Source organism: Microcaecilia unicolor, chromosome 5, assembly GCF_901765095.1.
Source record: "Microcaecilia unicolor chromosome 5, aMicUni1.1, whole genome shotgun sequence".
NCBI lineage: Eukaryota > Metazoa > Chordata > Amphibia > Gymnophiona > Siphonopidae > Microcaecilia > Microcaecilia unicolor.
Window position 1 is genome coordinate 221,286,705 of NC_044035.1, and position 18,662 is coordinate 221,305,366.

Consider the following 18,662-nt stretch of genomic DNA (forward strand, 5'->3'; position numbering starts at 1 on the left):
ACTCTGTAAAACATACACACTCCGAGGAAAACCTTGCTAGCGCCCGTTTCATTTGTTTCAGAAACGGACCTTTATTCCTAGTGTACCAATAACTCATCTCTAAATGCGGAAAGTTTAAACTCTTGGGAACCTATACTGACCCCTTGTATGTCTGGATTGCTAACAATTTCCCTAATCAACGGGTCTAAAGATAGGACAAAGAGCAGGGGTGACAGGGGACAGCCTTGATAAGTCCCCCGACAAATCTCAAATTTCGAGGAAAAGACAGCATTAATCTGTAATCTTGCTTTAGGAGCTTTATAGAGAGTTCGCACAGCATCCATGAAAAAACCAGTTATCCCATATCTTCGAAGCACTGCAAAAAGAAATCCCCAAACCACTCGATCAAATGCCTTCTCTCAATCAAAACTGACTAACAAAGAAGGTTGACCCACCCTCTCCATATGTTCCATCGACAGTAAAAGTTTTCGCATATTATGAGTTATCGTCCTTCCATGGACAAATCCCACCTGTGGCTCCCCTATTAAGTCTGGAAGCACCCGCACCAATCTATTCGCCAATATTTTTGCGTAGAGTTTAGCCTCTGTATTCAAAAGATAGGCCTATAGGAAGAAGGCTGCGTAGGATCCCTTCCGGGTTTCAAAGGTAGTACAATTTGTGCCAATTGAAGAGGTTGTGGGATGTCTCCCAAAGCTACAAATTGGGTAAAAAAGACTGCAAAGTGGGAACGATCGATGGGGAAAGCAATTTATAAAATTCTGCTCTAAATCCATCCGGACCTGGCGTCTTACCCAGAGCACTTTGCTGGATTACCAAAGCCACTTCATCTTCCGAAATGGGAGCATTACGCTTAGCCAAATCCGCTGCATCACAGCAAGGCAAATCCAAACTACCCAAATATATGTCCCCCCTCCAAAGTAGTCTCTTCCGGGTATACGTACAGATTTTGATAGTATTTCTTAAAAACTGCAGCAATCTACCGATCCATACGTACCTTCGTACCATCGCCCCTATCAATCTGAGATATAATCCGAGACCCCCTAGACTGCCTAATCAAATGAGACATGAGCTTCCCAGCCTTATTCCCGTGAAGATACAACTGATATTTGTAGTACTTAAATGATTTCAGCGCCCTCTGATGAAGAAGCTCATTGAGAGAAGATTGAAGCGCAATTAGGGAACTTCTCAATCTCGGGGTCGCGACTACCCCATATTGACGTCGGACCTGCACTAGTAAAATTTCTCTATCTCGAGCCTTACACTTGAAGGAAGAATAAGGCATTATCTCCCCTCTCAACACAGCTTTAGCCGCTTCCTGATACAAGATTGACTGAGCCCTATGACCCGCATTATGAAGCTGATAATCCATCCACTTCTGCATCAAAAAAATCTCGAAATGCCAGGTCCCAGTTTAACTGTGGAGGGAAATGCCAAACAAACTGTGCACCATCAGGGCCTTTTAGATCAATGGAACACCAAACACATGCATGATCTGAAACACTGTAGGCTCCAATCCCCACCGAGACTACTGAGGAAAACAACCCCATGGACAAAAGCCAGTAGTCAATCCAAGATTGTGAACCATGCGCCCTCAACAAGTAAGTATAATCTCTTTCCAGGAGGTGCAGCGTTCTCCAAACATTCAATAAATCCAAATTTGAACACAGTAAAGGAATACCTTTAGCTGGGGACCCCCCCCCCCCTCCCCCAGAACTGCGAGATCTATCCGGAACAGGATCATGAACCATATTGAAGTCACCCCCTATAATGATGGGTATATCCACGACCCCGATCACCTTACGTATAATAGTTTTAACCCAGGTATGGTCATAAACATTCGGTCCATATACATTACACAGTAGTAGTGGTTTTTTGTTAACCAAAACCTTGACCAAAAGAAATCTACTCTGGGGATCTCTCCATGTCTGATGGATCACCACATCCAGCCCCTTCCTAAAAAGGACCAGGAGCCCAGCCTTGCAGCCCACTGCAGGGGCCTCCACCTGATTTCCCACCCACCAGCATTTAAATTAAGAGTGCTCTATTGAGAACAAGTGGGTCGCTTGTAAAAATACAATATCAGCCTTTTGACGATTTAAAGTTTGCAAGTTTTCTGCCTCTTAATGGGCGAGGAGACTCCATTAACATTCCAGGAGACCAATCTTACCTGCATCAGCAAAATAAAGCGACCAACAAGCATGAATAAACTCTTTAACAGTTTAATCGGACGGCCGCCCCAGCCACCGGCCCCCCGATCCACACATGAGGGAAAAGGCTCCTGGGACCCAACCTCGCACTCACACACACCTCTCCAAAGCAAACACCAAAGAAAAAGTTGAAAAAAAGAAAACAGCCCAAACACCCCTTCCTCCCCCCAAAACCCCACTCCCATACAAAAACCCAAAAAACTAATTACCTCCTCAATCCCACTCCCAACCCCTTTATTTCCCATTTATCAACTATGTCCAACCAAACTTATGGACAAAGCCCGGTGTCCCCCCGAAACCTATCCTCCATACTGCATCCAATCGAACCAGTATGTAATATGACTACACCTCATAGGCTAGAAGGAAAGATAAAGCCCAGAATCTTTCCTGAGTTTTTCTAGAATTATGCAACAACACCTCTCTAATCATCTTCTATTCTCACCCCCCCCCCCCCCAAAAAAAAAAAGGCACCCCACACACGCCCTTTCCCATTCAAACAAACCTCCCTGTCGTAGGTAGCTAATGAAACTTCTAGATTAAAAGCAAATAAACTACCCAAAATGTACACACCCATTCTCTCCCCACCACCCAAGCCCGAGCACACACAAAAAAAAAGAGGGGGGGGGGAAGAGATCTATATTATCAGCTTTACAATGAACATAACTGCTTCAGCAAGCAGGAACATTAGATTTTGCTAAAGACATAAGGATAACAAGCAGAGCTCTTAACAAAGACAAATTTAACCCCACCATCTTCTTCGGCCATCTCAGTTCAATCACTGGTGTTCCAAGTCAGTCCAGCATAGCAGCAGAAATCGAAGACCAGGGGAACCCAGACTCATCAGATCCCCCTGTGGCTCTAATCCAGAAACACCACTGATACAAACAATAAACTGTTCTTGAAATGTAAAAAAAAAAAAAAAGGAGAAGGGGGGAGAAGAGGCATATATTCTCAGCTTTACAATGAACATAATATGTACAGCAAACATAAGTATTGCCATACTGGGAAGCCCAGCATCCTATTTCCAACAGTGGCATTGCAATCCAGGTCACAAATACCTGGCAAGATCCCAAAAAAGTACAAAACATTTTATATTGCTTATCCCAGAAATAGTGGATTTTCCCCAAGTCCATTTAATAATGGTCTATGGCGTTTTCCTTTAGGAAGCCGTCCAAACCTTTTTTTAAACACCGCTAAGCTAACCGCCTTTACCACTGGCAACGAATTCCAGAGTTTAATTACACGTTGAGTGAAGAAACATTTTCTCCGATTCTTTTTAAATTTACTACATTGTAGCTTCATCGCATGCCCCCTAGTCCTAGTATTTTTGGAAAGCGTAAACAGACGCTTCACATCTACCCGTTCAACTCCACTCATTATTTTATAGACCTCTATCATATCTCCCCTCAGCCGCCTTTTCTCCAAGCTGAAGAGCCCTAGCCGCTTTAGCCTAGATCCCTTTCTTGGTCCGTGACTCCTAACGTGGAACCTTGCATGATGTAGCTATAATTAGGGTTCCTCTTTCCCACATGCATCACTTTGCACTTGCTCACATTAAACATCACCTGCCATTTAGACTCCCAGTCTCGTAAGGTCCTCTTGTAATTTTTCACAATCCTCCCGCAATTTAACAACTTTGAATAACTTTGTGTCATCAGCAAATTTAATTACCTCACTAGTTATTCCCATCTCTAGGTCATTTATAAATATGTTAAAAAGCAGCAGTCCCAACACGGACCCCTGGGGAACCCCACTAACTACCCTTCTCCATTGAGAATACTGACCATTTAACCCTACTCTCTGTTTTCTATCTTTTAACCAGTTGTTAATCCACAATAAAACACTACCTCCTATCCCATGACTCTCCAAATTCCTCTGGAGTCTTTCATGAGGTACTTTGTCAAACGCCTTCTGAAAATCCAGATACACAATATCAACCGGCTCACATTTATCCACATGTTTGTTCACCCCTTCAAAGAAATATAGTAGATTGGTGAGGCAAGATTTCCCTTCACTAAATCCATGTTGACTTTCTGTCATTAATCCATGCTTTTGAATATGGTCTGTAACTTTGTTCTTAATAATAGTCTCTACCATTTTGCCCAGCACCGACGTCAGACTCACCGGTCTATAATTTCCCAGATCTCCTCTGGAACCTTTTTTAAAAATCAGCGTTACATTGGCCACTCTCCAATCTTCCGGTACCACGCTCGATTTTAAGGATAAATTACATATTACAAACAATAGCTCCACAAGCTCATTTTTCAGTTCTATTAATACTCTGTGATGAATACCATCCGGTCCAGGAGATTTGCTACTCTTCAGTTTGTAGAACTGCCCCATTACATTGTCCAGGTTTACAGAGAATTCATTAAGTTTCTCCAACTCGTCAGCTTCGAATACCATTTCCGGCACCGGTATCTCACCCAAATCTTCCTCGGTGAAGACTGAAGCACAAAATTCATTTAATCTCTCCGCTACGGCTTTGTCTTCCCTGATTTCCCCTTTTACTCCTCGTTCATCTAGCGGTCCAACCGATTCTTTTGCTGACTTCCTGCTTTTAATATACCTAAAAATAATTTTACTATGTGTTTTTGCCTCCAACGCAATCTTTTTTTCAAAGTCCCTCTTAGCCTTCCTTATCAGCGCCTTGCATTTGACTTGACATTCCTTATGCTGTTTCTTATTATTTTCAGTCAGTTCCTTCCATTTTCTGAAGGATTTTCTTTTAGCTCTAATAGCTTCCTTCACCTCACTTTTTAACCACGCTGGCTGTCGTTCCGTCCTCCTTTTTTAATACGCGGAATATATTTGGCCTGGGCTTCCAGGGTGGTGTTTTTGAACAGCATCTACGCCTGATGTAAATTTTTGACCCTCGCAGTCGCCCCTCTAAGTTTTCTTTTCACCGTTCTTTCATTTTATCATAGTCTCCTTTTTTAAAGTTAAACGCTAACGTATTTGATTTCCTATGTATATTTACTTCAAAGCTAATATCAAATCCGATCATATTATGATCACTGTTATCAAGCGGCCCCAGCACCATTACCTCCCGCACCAGATCATGCGCTCCACTAAGGACTAGGTCTAGAATTTTTCCTTCTCTCGTCAGCTCCTGTACCAGCTGCTCCATAAAGGTGTCTTTGATTTCATCAAGGAATTTTACCTCCCTAGCGTTCCCCGATGTTACATTTACCCAGTCAATATCGGGGTAATTGAGATCACCCATTATTGTGTTGCCCAGGAACATTAGGTTGTGCTAATGACATAAGGATAACAAGCAGAGCTCTCCGTAAAGGCAAATTTAACCACACCATCCTGTTAGGCCATCTCAGTTTTTACCCCTTTCGATCATTTGTCAGTCAAGCATAGTAGCGGAAGTCCAAGACCAGGGGAACCCAGATTCGTCAGATGCCCATGCAGCTCTAATCCACAAAAACAACAGACAAAGACCACAAGCAGATTGTGCCGCACAGGCAAATTCAGTCCCCTCATCTGATTAGACGTTCTCAATTGTCTTCTTCAAGTACTGATGTTGAAAATTCGCCCAGCAGTTTATCAAAAGTCCAAGACCAGGTGAACACATATTCATTAGATCCACTTATGGAAGTCATCCACTGTTCCTCATGCCATATTCGCAGCTGGAGGCAAGACCTTTAAAAAGGATTGTGCTGCTTCAGGAGTATCATAAAACTTAGGCCTTCCCTCAGTAAAGATCTTAAGACGGGCTGGGTATAACTAGGCAAATTTCACATGTCGACGGTGTAGCTCAGCACAAACAGACGAATGTGCCCGTCTCAAACCCGAGACCCGGGACAAAAAGTCTTGGAAGCATAGAACTTTTTGTTTTCATATGAAAGGGGGCCCTTTGCTCTAATGGCTCTTAAAATTTCTGTTTTATGTGCAAAGTTCAGGATCTTGAAGATAACCACCCGTCGGTGCAATTCCTCCGGTCTCTTTGGGCCCAACCTGTGTGCCCGCTCTATACGGAGCGGGCCCCCTGCCGATTGCAGCCGCAGATTGGAAACTAGCCACGTCTCCAAAAACTGCCTCAATTCCACATCCGCAGTGCTCTCCGGGAGACCAACCAAACGCAGATTTCCTCTCCTTGAACGGTTTTCAATATCATCCACTTTGTCTTCCAGTGCTCGCATTTTGTCTTGTAACATGGTATGCAGAGAATTCGCCTCTTAAGGATACCAATTTGCCATCCACGTTATCCAAGTTGTCTGCCACCTCCTGTAGTCTTTTATCTAAAGAGTCCGCAATAGCCTTCTTCACTTTGAAAACGACTTCGGCCACCCTCGCGGAGCTTACAGAGGTGCCTCTGGAATCTTCTCCAGCCGCCATCTTGGAATCGTTGTGCAGCGCTTTCTCCTCCCGCCTCTGTAGCTTAGTAGACATAGCTATTGCAAGAAACAAATCTCTTTCATAGCCTTGTGGATTTCAAAGCTTATGTGCCTAGTTTGCTGGCTCAGACACCGATAAAAAGCTCTTGGAGGGTGTGATCTCGCGATCCAAGCCCGGGAGCTCTCCCACCTGCGCCCGTTCTCCTAGCACGGCATCACATGATTCTGACCTCTTTCTCGTATTCTGTAGAGCATCTGAATGATTCTAGGTAATGTCTACTTCAGGAGCTTCAAGACAACTTACAGATTTTTGCATTGACAGGTATCGGTCATACCTTTTGTTATTAAAGAAGATCATAATCTCAGATATATTACTTTGTTGCTGTTCATTGTTGTTATTTGTTAATTATTCAATAAAACTGTTTAAAAAAATTTTTTAAGTAATTGCACAAACATAAGCAGTTCATTTCATCCTCCCCATGATTTCCATGGCCTCTATCCAAAACACCATGTCTTAAGATGGCACCGAAAAAGACAATAATTTTGAGAGAAATTCATACACCTGGTACCATCCTGAGAATACCCTGGCTCTGGTGCTTTCCATACTGATATTTATGTCCAAAATATGTAAAATTCTTCTGTTATTCTTGTTGGACAATACTACTCCAATTTTTTCTCTTAAATACACTAGTCAATTTTCATGAATTACCTTAAAAGATTTTTCTTTTTCACTCATTTCAGATGTCGCTGAGCCTTTGAAGCCCAAGCAGAACATACAGACATGTTGTGCATCGAGAGGATAAAGAGGTTTTTGCCAACAAGATCTCTGCAGATGGCAGCTTACCGGTACATAGAGAGATACACCTCTTGTCAAGAACTTTTACACCTACAGACAAGAAAACTAAACAGTGTTATCTTTCCTCTCAAAGAACTTGAGAATTATTTGAACCCCAATGTGGATAAGAACGCTTTCCGAATTTTTGATCCAAGTTTTGATGACATAAAGAGAGCTGAAGAACTATTTAAGCCAGCCAGTAAACATGAGATTGATTATTTCACATCAGCCGTCCGGATGGATCACGTACCTCTGCTTTCACAACCTGAGGTTTGTATGGTACTGTGACAAAACAGTGGGTTTTAAGCCTGTAAACTGTATTGATTATTTCTTGAAGTGTATTTCTGTAGTTTGGCCAATAGGTGGTACATGTTTATATTTAAAACTGTTACAGAAATGACTGTTCCCTCTTTAGGGGTCTTTTTACTAAGGCACGCTGAAAAATGGCCTGTTCTGGTGTAGATGCGTGTATTGGATGTGAGCAGGTCCATTTCTCAGTGCACCTGCAAAAAAGGCCCCATTTTTTGGCTGAAAATGGATGTGCAGCAAAATAAAAATCGGCATGCGTCCATTTTGGACCTGAGACCTTACCGCCACCCATTGATCTGGCGGTAAGGTCTCACGCTTTAACCGGGTGGTAATCGTCAGCGCATGTACACTGCTGATTACCGTCTGGTTAGCACCATGTGTAGAAATTAAATATATTTTCTGGCCGGCTCTGTATCGGATGCGCGTAAAAAATGGAATTACCACCAGGGCTTACGATAGCCGGGCGGTAGTTCCAAATTGACATGCTTTGGATGCTCTTAGGTGCCTACTGCCTTAGTAAAATGGCCCCTTAGTTAACAACAGATAAGAAGTAACCTGCAGTGAGTGACCAGCCTACTTTAAAACTTGTTCTGTGCTCTGAGTTGGCCCAGGAGTTCAGTTCATCTAGGATGTACTAACATTTGCCCCAGTCTTAGCTAGGTAAGAAAAGAAAGAAAGATCTCTTGCTGAGGCCCTGTAAACAGTTATATTTGATAACCTGTGAGCAGCTATATCACCTGTACTCTCCAGGCACTATTCAGGTAGTGAACAATGTTTATATAGTTTGGTAATTGTTCCATATTCAGTTACCTGTTATTATGTGCTGTTTGTTCCATCTGTTTTTATGGTCTCACTGTTCAATATTTTATGACAAACATTTTTAATTTATTGCCTCTGCTTGTCTGGACTGACTAAGAATCCTGGTGGTTTACGTGTTGGGTCTATGGGTGCTTTCTAGGAACTGTGGGACCACTAGAACCTAGGAATCACTGGGGATAATTTGAGAGCAGGAGACTTGCCCAAGGGCAGTCGGACTGGAGCTGTGCTGGGGATAGACCGTCTAAGAGGCTGCGGGGTAGCCCCAGGCGGGTGGCTAGGTATTTTGTGACAGACCTTGCCTTCTTTTTTGTAGCAGTGGTGGGATTGTCACGTTCAGTGTGTGGGTGAGGGTCACCATCCACTGAGTGGCTCAGAGGTTTTTTTTTTACCAGTAACCTCCAGACACAGAGCACAATGAATGAGTACAGCAATAACAGGGTCCTTCCCCGTTCAGTTTTTTTTGGTAGTGTTAAGAGATTAGCAGCGTGCTGATGGACACTGGTAGCAGCCCTCAGACACTGGATATGCCTGACCTAACACCAGAGTAACTGGATGACCTCGGCATAGAGTTCTTCTGGGGGAAAGCAGATCCCTTATGGGCAGAGGCCCTTGAGTTCCATGGCCAGATGCTAACACCAGTTGAGATCTGGCAGATCTACATGCTAGAGTGACAGCGGCGTGAGGAGCAGGAGTTCCAGCTGCAGAAACTAAAGATGGAGATGGAAATGGCTCATATCCAATGCTCCAGCCCAATCCCTGTGCCGAGGCCTGAGGCAGGATCCACAGCCCGGATCGGGCCCAACTTGCTTGCGCAGTTTGATGATATCTGAGAGGACTTTGACGAATATCTAACTGCCTTGGAAAAGAATTTACTTCCAGTTTGAGGAGGGTGTGCAAAGCTTTGCTGAACCATTATGCCATTACCTCCGAGACGTATAGACTAAAGTTCTGGACTTTGCATAAGGGTGGTGGATGATGCTTACAACATAGTTTGTGATTCAGCTATGTTACCAGCATTAGCAGTGGCTCAATGGAACTGAGGTTAAAACCCTGGAGAACTGCCAAAACGTGATGGTCTTTGAGCAGTTTCTTCAGTGTTGTCGTCCAGGAGGTGAGGGAACAGAAAGATTACTTGTCATTCATCAAGCAAGGAAGAGCAGATGGGTTTCCACAACACTACAGCATCCCAGTAACTGTGAATCAGACCCCAGGTGGCTGGGCTTGTATACACTGCCTTAGCATGACTTTATTATGACCAGAGCTAGTGCTGGAAGATGTAATTCTTCCAGGGCACACTGTAGAAGTAGTATTAGCCAGTGGATCCAGAGAGACTTTACACATCGCTTAAATACCAATGCTGTGTGGGACCTACATGGGTCCAATGAGCGTTACCCTTGATAGCAGAGTCAGCATTTCCGCTATAGTGACCAGTAGTCAGGCCCGAACACCCAACAAGCAGGAGCAGCAAAGATTGGGATAACAAGCCTGGATACAGAGAAGTAGGGATAATGAAGAACATGCTGGTACCAATGCTGTGTGGGACAGACATGGGACCAAAGAACATTACCCTCAACAGCAGAGTCAGCATTTCCGCCATGGTAACCTGTAGTCAGTTCTGGACAGCCCAACAAGCAGAAGCAATAGAGATCACCTCTCCAGTTATATATCCTGAGCCAGTCTAGGTGGCACCAGCTGACCAAGCAGCAGGAGGAGGCTCTCCAGTGCTTCCAGCAGCACCAGTTTCAGAGGTGACTGGGGCCGTATTTAACAGCCTGACTTAACTGACACACCTATTGATCAGACTGTTGACCCTGATGTGTCAGAGTCACCAGCAGAGACCCTTCCAGATATTGTAAAGGGGGTCCGCTTCCCTCCTCTGGGGGAGCCGGCAAGGCTCCCAGGGTTCCAGGACAGAATACTGCCAATACTGGGACTCAGGGCCAAAGTATTGTATTATCAAGGCAATTTCATACCAAAAATCATAATATATTCTTCAAAACAAAAGATACAGCCCTCTTAATATAGTCTTCAAAGAAAAAGCTACAGGTCCGCATAAGATAATCTCCAAAAGAAAAAGGTACAGTCCCAGGTCCCCCAAAATCCCTCACACATGCTCAGGTCTTCTATTAGGGCTTTAGCTTTCCCTTTCCCCTCCTTCAGAAGGGTTTAGTAAGAGCTCAGCACACTTCCAAAGTAGCACAACAGTTCAGAACAAATCTTCATGGACAGTCTTTGCACATCAAACCAATACCACAAATCACCTGCCTTTTACATCACAGAGGGAACCCTGTAAGGAGCACGGTTGGCAGTTTCTCCCAGCTCTCAGCACCGGTGTGGCCTCCTCCACTGCCTTCATGTGCTGGGCAGGGCAACCTTTGAATTCTCCCACTCTATGGTAGCTGGCTCCTCTCCCTTGGGCAGCTCTAGTGGCAGGCTTCTTCCCTCCTCCACATACTCCATGGAATCTCTCTCTCCATTCATTTCCCTCTCTCCTGGTGGACTGAGAGCCTCCAGGAAATCTGCTCTCCCCTTCTCACAGCTGGGGGGAATTATATACTGATGGTGAAACCAGGGAAACTGAGCTTTATCCTTCCCTCGCCCTCTAGTGGGGAAGAGAGTAACAGGCTCACCCTGCCTTGAGCCATTGCTCCCTCTGCTGGGACTGGGAATCTATTCCATCTTTTTAGGACTACTCTCCTCAATCATCCTTGCAAGGACTTCTGGGACCCCGTAGTTCTGGGCTCAACTGCTTCACTGGGGAGTCTCTGGGGCTTGCCTTGTCACAATATGGATATTTGATATATAGGACAGAAACATGCTTTTCAGGAAGCACTGCGCTCTGAGGCTGACCTGGAAGCCTTGAGACAGAGGGCTGGTCAACCAACCAGTGAGACTTGTAAAGATCGTATCCTATGGAAAGGGGGCTTGTCATACAGAGAGACTGATCCTGTTGATCCTAATAGGCCCTGGATAGCAGGCAAGCAGCTTATAGTGCCCAGGCATACAGGAGCCAACTTCTACAGATTGCACATGAACATTTCACCTAGCAGGACATCAAGGGAGTGACACACAAATGCACTACATTAACACAGAACCTTCTGTTGGCCGGGGAGTCTCTTGAGCCGTAACTGATTATTGTCGAACCTGTGATGCAAGCCAAGAGTGGGTAAGACCCAAGATCACCCCGAGCTCCCCTGAAACCTTTACTCATTATCAGTGAGCCTTCGAGAGGATAGCTATGGACATAGTGGGGCCTTTAGCTGCCCCCAGCCGGACTGGGAAAATGATATATATTGACAGTGGTGGACTTGCTACCAGATCCTGAAGCAGTAGCCCTATCCTTAATAGAAGAAGAGAAAATTACCATAGCCCTGCTAGAAATATTTCCCAGGTAGGATATCCACAAGGAAATACTCTCAGACCTAAGGGACACAGTTTGTCTGAGCTGATCCAAAATCTATGGACACACTGTGGAATGAAACCTACGTACCACCCCATACCATCCTGAAACTAATGGGTTGGTGGAGACATTTAATGGACATTAAAGCATATGTTAAAAACTTCGTGGAGACAGGACACCAAGGACTGGGAGAAGTACTTGCCATACCATTGTTTGCATATTGAGAAGTACCCCAGGAGTCTACTGGGTTCTCCCCATTTGAGTTGCTTTATGTTCGGAGGGTGATAGGACCCCTTGACCTAATAAGAGAACATTAGGAGGGGAAAGTTGACACATCTTACACCCCTGTAATTGAATATGTAGTTAATATGCGGCAGAAATTAGAAGATTTCATGGGCTTTCTCAGAGATAACTTGCAGGCAGCCCAGACTAAGCAAAAGACCTGGTATGATCATCAGGCTCGAAATAGAGAGTTTTATGAGGGCTAACAGGTACCTATTTTAGTTCCAGTTTGTCAGAATAAATTTCAGGCTAACTGGGCGTGACCTTACAAAGTCATAAAGCACCTGATTGATACAAACTGTTATATCTATGAACTCTCAAGACAGAAAGCAGCATAGCTATCATGTAAATATGTTAAAGGCCTATGCAAATCACACAGCCATGGTACTAGTTGTATGTAGCCCACCAGAAGGGTGTCAGGATAGTAAACCCATACCTGACCTTCTAGCAGAGACATTACCAGAGGGATCTGACACTGAGGAGAGACTATCTAGACTATGGAAAACCCTTCAGTCAAAAGGGAGGACTACAAGGATAACAGGAAACATAAAAGAGACACATTTTACATGCTCTAAGTATGAAAAAGATTTCAATATGAAGAAAGAGCTAATGCAGCTCCTGAAAAATAATAAAGAAACTGGAATATGTACAAGTATAGAATATGGGAAAAGCTGTATCAATAAAGCAAACATTACAGGATGTCAGAAAAGCACTGATGAGAGAATATCTTCATGTCCTGGTCATGACAGTAGCTTCAACCAGGAAGAAAGTTCCACAAGAAATACAGAATTTCTCCCATGAAAGAGACCAGTTTCAAGTATGGAGTGTAAGAAAAGTTTAAGTTTCCAGAAATTACTGTCATCGCAGCATAGAATCCCTTCAGGAATGAAACCGTTTGCATGCACTGAAAGTAGAAAAAGCTTTATATATATATCACAGCTAACAAAACACCAGAGAATCCACACAGGAGTAAAACTATTTGTGTGTGCTCAGAGTGGTTTCTGTCAGAAGATACTCCTTATTCACAAAATCAAGCATATAGGATTAAAACCATTAGCATGTACTGAGTGTGGTAAAAGCTGCTGTTATAAACACCAGAAGGACAAAGAACATGGCAATGCTGATGGACTCTCCAGAAAGGAAGAGCCAGAACTGCCCTGACATTGGATTGTTGAGACCCGACCAGCGGTCTATAGAGGCCGCAGTCTAGGGTCTCTCTCTTAAGGAGAGAGGTGTGACAAAACAATAGGTTATAAGTGTGTAAACCAGAGGTTTTCAATCCAGTCCTCATGGAACACCCAGCCAGTCGGGGTTTTCAGGATATCCCCCGACTGGTTGGGTGTGCCCCAAGGACTGGGTTGAAAAATCGTGCTGTAAACTGTATTGATTATTTCTTGAATTGTATTTCTCTAGTTTGGCCAGCAGGTTGTGCATGTTTATGTTTAAAGCTGTTACAGAGAAATAACTGTTCCCGCTTTAGTTAACATAGATAAGAGGTAACCTGCAGTGATGTGGCCAACTACTTTTAAAACTTGTTGTTCTGTGCTCTGATAGGCCCAAGTGCTCAATCAATCTAGGATGTACTGGCTTTTGCCCCAGTCTTAGCCAGGAAGAAAAGAGAGAACGATCTCTTTGCTGAAGCCCTGTGAACAGTTATATTTGATAACCTGTGAGCAGCTATATTACCTGTACTCTCCAGGCACTATTCAAGTAGTGAACAAATTTAGATAGTTTTATAATTGATCCATATTCATTTACCTGTTATTATATGCTGTTTTGTTCCATCTGTTTTTATGGTTCACTGTTCAATATTTTTATGACAATAAACATTTTTAGTTTATTGCCTCTGCTTGTCTGTTCTGACTAAGAATCCTGGTGGTTTGTGTGTGGGGCTGTGGGTGCTTTCTAGGAACTGTGGGACCACTGGGAGTGTGGTTCCAGTAACTAAGACTCGGGGGATAATTTGAGAGCGGGAGACTCGCCCAGAGGTGGTTTGGACCCAGTCGGTGGGAAGAGGGTGCTAGTGTAGAGCACAAGCGGTAGGTGCAGTTGGACCTGAGCTGTGCTGGGAATAGACCCTCTAAGTGGTCGTGGGGTAGCCCCAGGTGGGTGGCTAGGCATTTTGTGACAGGAACCCTTAATTTTATTTTATCTGTATGATTCATAGGTGTTTGCATCTGTAGTTGTAATGATCCTTGTGTCCTTGCCACAAATTGGGGACAAGGTGTGCAGCAGATTTCATGGAATTGTTGAAACCTGATTGAAGGTGCAATGTGGAAACATCTGTTATGGTCCCTGGTACTGTACTCATAGAACACCATTTTAAGCCCCACTGGTCTGAGTTGGATTTGAACCAGTGACCTAAAGGTAAAAGACTCTATAACACTGATAATTTCTTAAGCCATCCATTTCACATGGTAACAGTAATGATCTTTGACATCTGCTGATGTGTTGGCTTGATTTGGAAGACACCGCAGGCCTTATAACCAGTGGCATAAATGATAGTGATAACAGGATTGGGTGAGGCTAGTACTCCCTGACATGGTCATTGAGACAAAGTGAATAAACAGTTAATATAAAGTGCTGTTTCTGTTATATTAGTGATTCATGTGAGATTGTGTTATAACATCCCCCCCCCCCCCCCCCCAATGTTAAATAGGCAATTGCCAACATGGTCTTTTAGTAAATACAACAATGTGTTTATTTTCAAGGAATAGAACAATAGCTTGGTAGTTAGTATTATCTGCTGTCAAACAGGAAACTGGGGTTCCATTTTCAGCTTTGGCTCTTGGGCAGAGGGTAGTATAATCCCGCTCTTACGTGGTCATCTAATAACCATCCCAAGAATAGCATTTGAAGTAGTTGCAGGACTTTACCTCTAGTATGTCATTCATTCTTTAACTAGTAGACAATCTATAATCCAAGAAGCAAGAAGAGAGTCAGGGAAAACAATATTTTAGTCTGTCCTGATATAACCCTTTTTTAAGATGATTTGTGTTTTCTCCCAAACTACTTTTACACAGAACAATCCTCATGACAATACACTTTGTGAGATTTATGTGTAAAATAGGATTCAGACAAAAAATTTATGTAGAATAATGATTCTGTATGAAAGACCCATATTGCCACAGAAAACACATGTATTAATGCAACTGAATCAGAAAATCTAGGAGTAAAACAAAAAATGTTAAGATATGTTTAGTTGCTTGTGGTGACTGAAAATCTCCTCCATCTTCAGGTGTGCTTTATAGGCAGAAGCAATGTTGGGAAATCTTCCCTAATAAAAGCCTTGTTCTCATTGGTGCCTGACATTGAAGTCAAAGTGTCAAAAACACCGGTAAGTCCTATGAAAACACCAACAGCCATGATGCAAATCCAAAGTGATCACGGCACTAGAATGCCAAGTTCAGGTAATAACATTGCATGATATTGTGGTTATTGCAATTTCTTTATTTTATTTAATTTGCATTTGCTATACCACCTTCGCTAACTCAGCAGATCAAAGTGGTTAGCATATCAGAATCAGAAAAGTCAGAAAAGAACTACAAAATTCATATAGAAAAGTAGGGACTATACATGCAAGCCAATATGCTTCTCACCTAAAATTGGGGAAATGGAATATATACTTCACATACAGAAACTGAGAAGGAGGATAATAGAAGGGGAACAGTGGAGATGGACAGAGAGAAGAAAGAACAAAGGTAAGGGGAAGTGGAACTCCAGTGATGAAAATACCACAGCCTATTATGTAGGATTAAAAGCTAAATTGAATATACAGATCTTTAGGTTTAAATTTATCAAAAGATGATTTAGTCAGAATTTCTTTTGGGAGTGAGTTCCATTAAAAGGGAGCAGCAATAAAGAATGCACAGTGGCATGTTAATTCCAAATGGGCCTGTTTGGGATCTGGGAGTACTAAATGGTGATCGTTTAACAGAAGAGAGAGAGCGAGCAGAAGAGTAGGGAATAGCAACAGATGAAAGATAACATGGAAGACCTAGTCAAAAAGCCTTAAAAGTAAATGAGAGAAGTTTGAACTTAATTCTCTGTTCTACAGGGAGCCAATGATAGGACTTTAGCATGGAGGAAGTGCGACATGCATTAAAAGTCTAATGGCAGCATTTTGTAAAGACTAATTTTTTTAAACTGAGAACAGGAGCAACCTAAATAAATTATGTTGCAATAAGTAAATCCAGTAATTAGAAGAGGCAGAATAAGTGAATGGAAAGACTGAGGATTGAAATACCAGGCAGTGGTTAGAAAGGTGGGGGCAATAAGCTAAGTTTGGGAATCGAAACCAAGCAGATGGGAGGGGATCCAGTTGGCAATGAGTGGAACACATGGATTTAAAGACCTTGCTAAGAGAAAATAATGACTGGAGGTGAAACGATGATCAGGATGAAAGTCAAAGAGCGGGGGTGGGGTCTTGGGAAGTACAGATAAGATAGGATAAGGGCAGGGAAGAACAAGATGCTGTGGAAAAAGGAATGGAAAGACCACACGGGCCACAGAGTTAGAAAAAATGGAAGGTGAGGATGATGTGGGAAAAGTCTTTTGAGATTGGAAATTTTTGTTGAAAAATACAGAGAGCAAGCCTCTTCTGAGGAGATTTGTGAGGGATTTGTCAGGCCACAAAAAATGAATACAGCTCTCTAATTGGATTAGGGACTTTTTTAATCTTATTAGAGAAATATAAACTTTTTGCCTTAAGATAAAAATTATAATCTCGAGGGTAGGTTTATAAATACTTAAGACTTGATAGAGTTTCAGATTTCTTCCAAGCACGTTCAACTTACAAAGCTCACATTAAGTATATGAAGGCTGCTGTGATACCATGGTCTCATATGTTTAGAGGAAGTGCACAGAACTGGTTTCAAGGCTGCAATTTTGTCTAGAGCATTAGAAGAAGTTGATTGCAAAAACTAGTCTGCTCATCCTAAATCCAGGGAGGAAAAATCAGAAGAAAACAAAATACTAGACGGGAGTTCAAGAGGGTCAATGTGAGAGGGGTGTCAAGACCACTTCAAAGAGGAAATGCAACAGAAAAAAATGGCCACTGAGTAATCTGACCATGGGACTGAAACATAAGAAAAGTCAGAGGGGGGGAAAAAAGAAATCCCAAGGATCAAGAACAAGATCTAAAAGCTGGCCGCCTTGGTGGGTTAGAAGAGAGCCCCCCTGCAGAAGGTACATAAGTACATAAGTAATGCCATACTGGGAAAAGACCAAGGGTCCATCGAGCCCAGCATCCTGTCCACGACAGCGGCCAATTCAGGCCAAGGGCACCTGGCAAGCTTCCCAAACGTACAAACATTCTATACATGTTATTCTTGGAATTGTGGATTTTTCCCAAGTCCATTTAGTAGTGGTTTATGGACTTGTCCTTTAGGAAACTGTCCAACCCCTTTTTAAACTCCGCTAAGCTAACCGCCTTCACCACTTTCTCCGGCAACGAATTCCAGAGTTTAATTATACGTTGGGTGAAGAAAACTTTTCTCCGATTTGTTTTAAATTTACTACACTGTAGTTTCATCGCATGCCCCCTAGTCCTAGTATTTTTGGAAAGCGTGAACAGACGCTTCACATCCACCTGTTCCACTCCACTCATTATTTTATATACCTCTATCATGTCTCCCCTCAGCCGTCTCTTCTCCAAGCTGAATAGCCCTAGCCTCCTTAATCTTTTTTCAGAGGGAAGTCGTCCCATCCCCGCTATCTTTTTCGTCGCCCTTCGCTGCACCTTTTCCAATTCTACTATATCTTTCTTGAGATGCGGCGACCAGAATTGAACACAATACTGAAGGTGCGGTCGCACAATGGAGCGATACAACGGCATTATAACATCCTCACGCCTGTTTTCCATACCTTTCCTAATAATACCCAACATTCTATTCGCTTTCCTAGCCGCAGCAGCACACTGCGCAGAAGGTTTCAGTGTATTATCGACAACGACACCCAGATCCCTTTCTTGGTCCGTAACTCCTAACGTGGAACCTTGCATGACGTAGCTATAATTCGGGTTCTTTTTTCCCACATGCATCACCTTGCACTTGCTCACATTAAACGTCATCTGCCATTTAGCCTCCCAGTCTCGTAAGGTTCTCTTGTAATTTTTCACAATCCTGTCACGATTTAACAAGATCAGAAATAAGAGACAGGAGGTTTTTAGAACGAAGTTGATGAGGGATATCAGCGTGCGTATTGAAGTCGCTAAGAATTAATGCATTGGGAAATCGCATAAATACATTTCTAAACAAGGTCCCATTGATCCAATGTCAAAGATGGAGGGCAGTAAAAGAGAAACAGAGTGAGCAGGGTTGGCGCACAAATATGAATATCAAGCACCTCCAAGTTGGAAAGAGGAGAAGAAAGTTCAGTAACCTTAAGATTAGAGGTATAGAAGATGGCCAAACCACCCCCACTTTCTGGTTACTCTAGCAAGGGCAAAAACTTCATAACCAATA

General features: G+C 43.0%; 1 protein-coding gene across 2 annotated transcripts in view; it reads left to right on the top strand.

The window, feature by feature from the left end:
• The window catches only part of GTPBP8 (GTP binding protein 8 (putative)), a 143,085-nt gene that overhangs the window by 23,463 nt on the left and 100,960 nt on the right, over window positions 1-18,662 (top strand). For both annotated transcript variants that reach the window (XM_030203796.1, XM_030203798.1), the window contains exons 2-3: window positions 7,295-7,658; window positions 15,437-15,535. In XM_030203796.1, coding sequence (XP_030059656.1) covers window positions 7,335-7,658; window positions 15,437-15,535 — 423 coding nt within the window. In that variant the 5' untranslated portion in view covers window positions 7,295-7,334. The remainder of the gene's footprint in view (window positions 1-7,294; window positions 7,659-15,436; window positions 15,536-18,662) is intronic.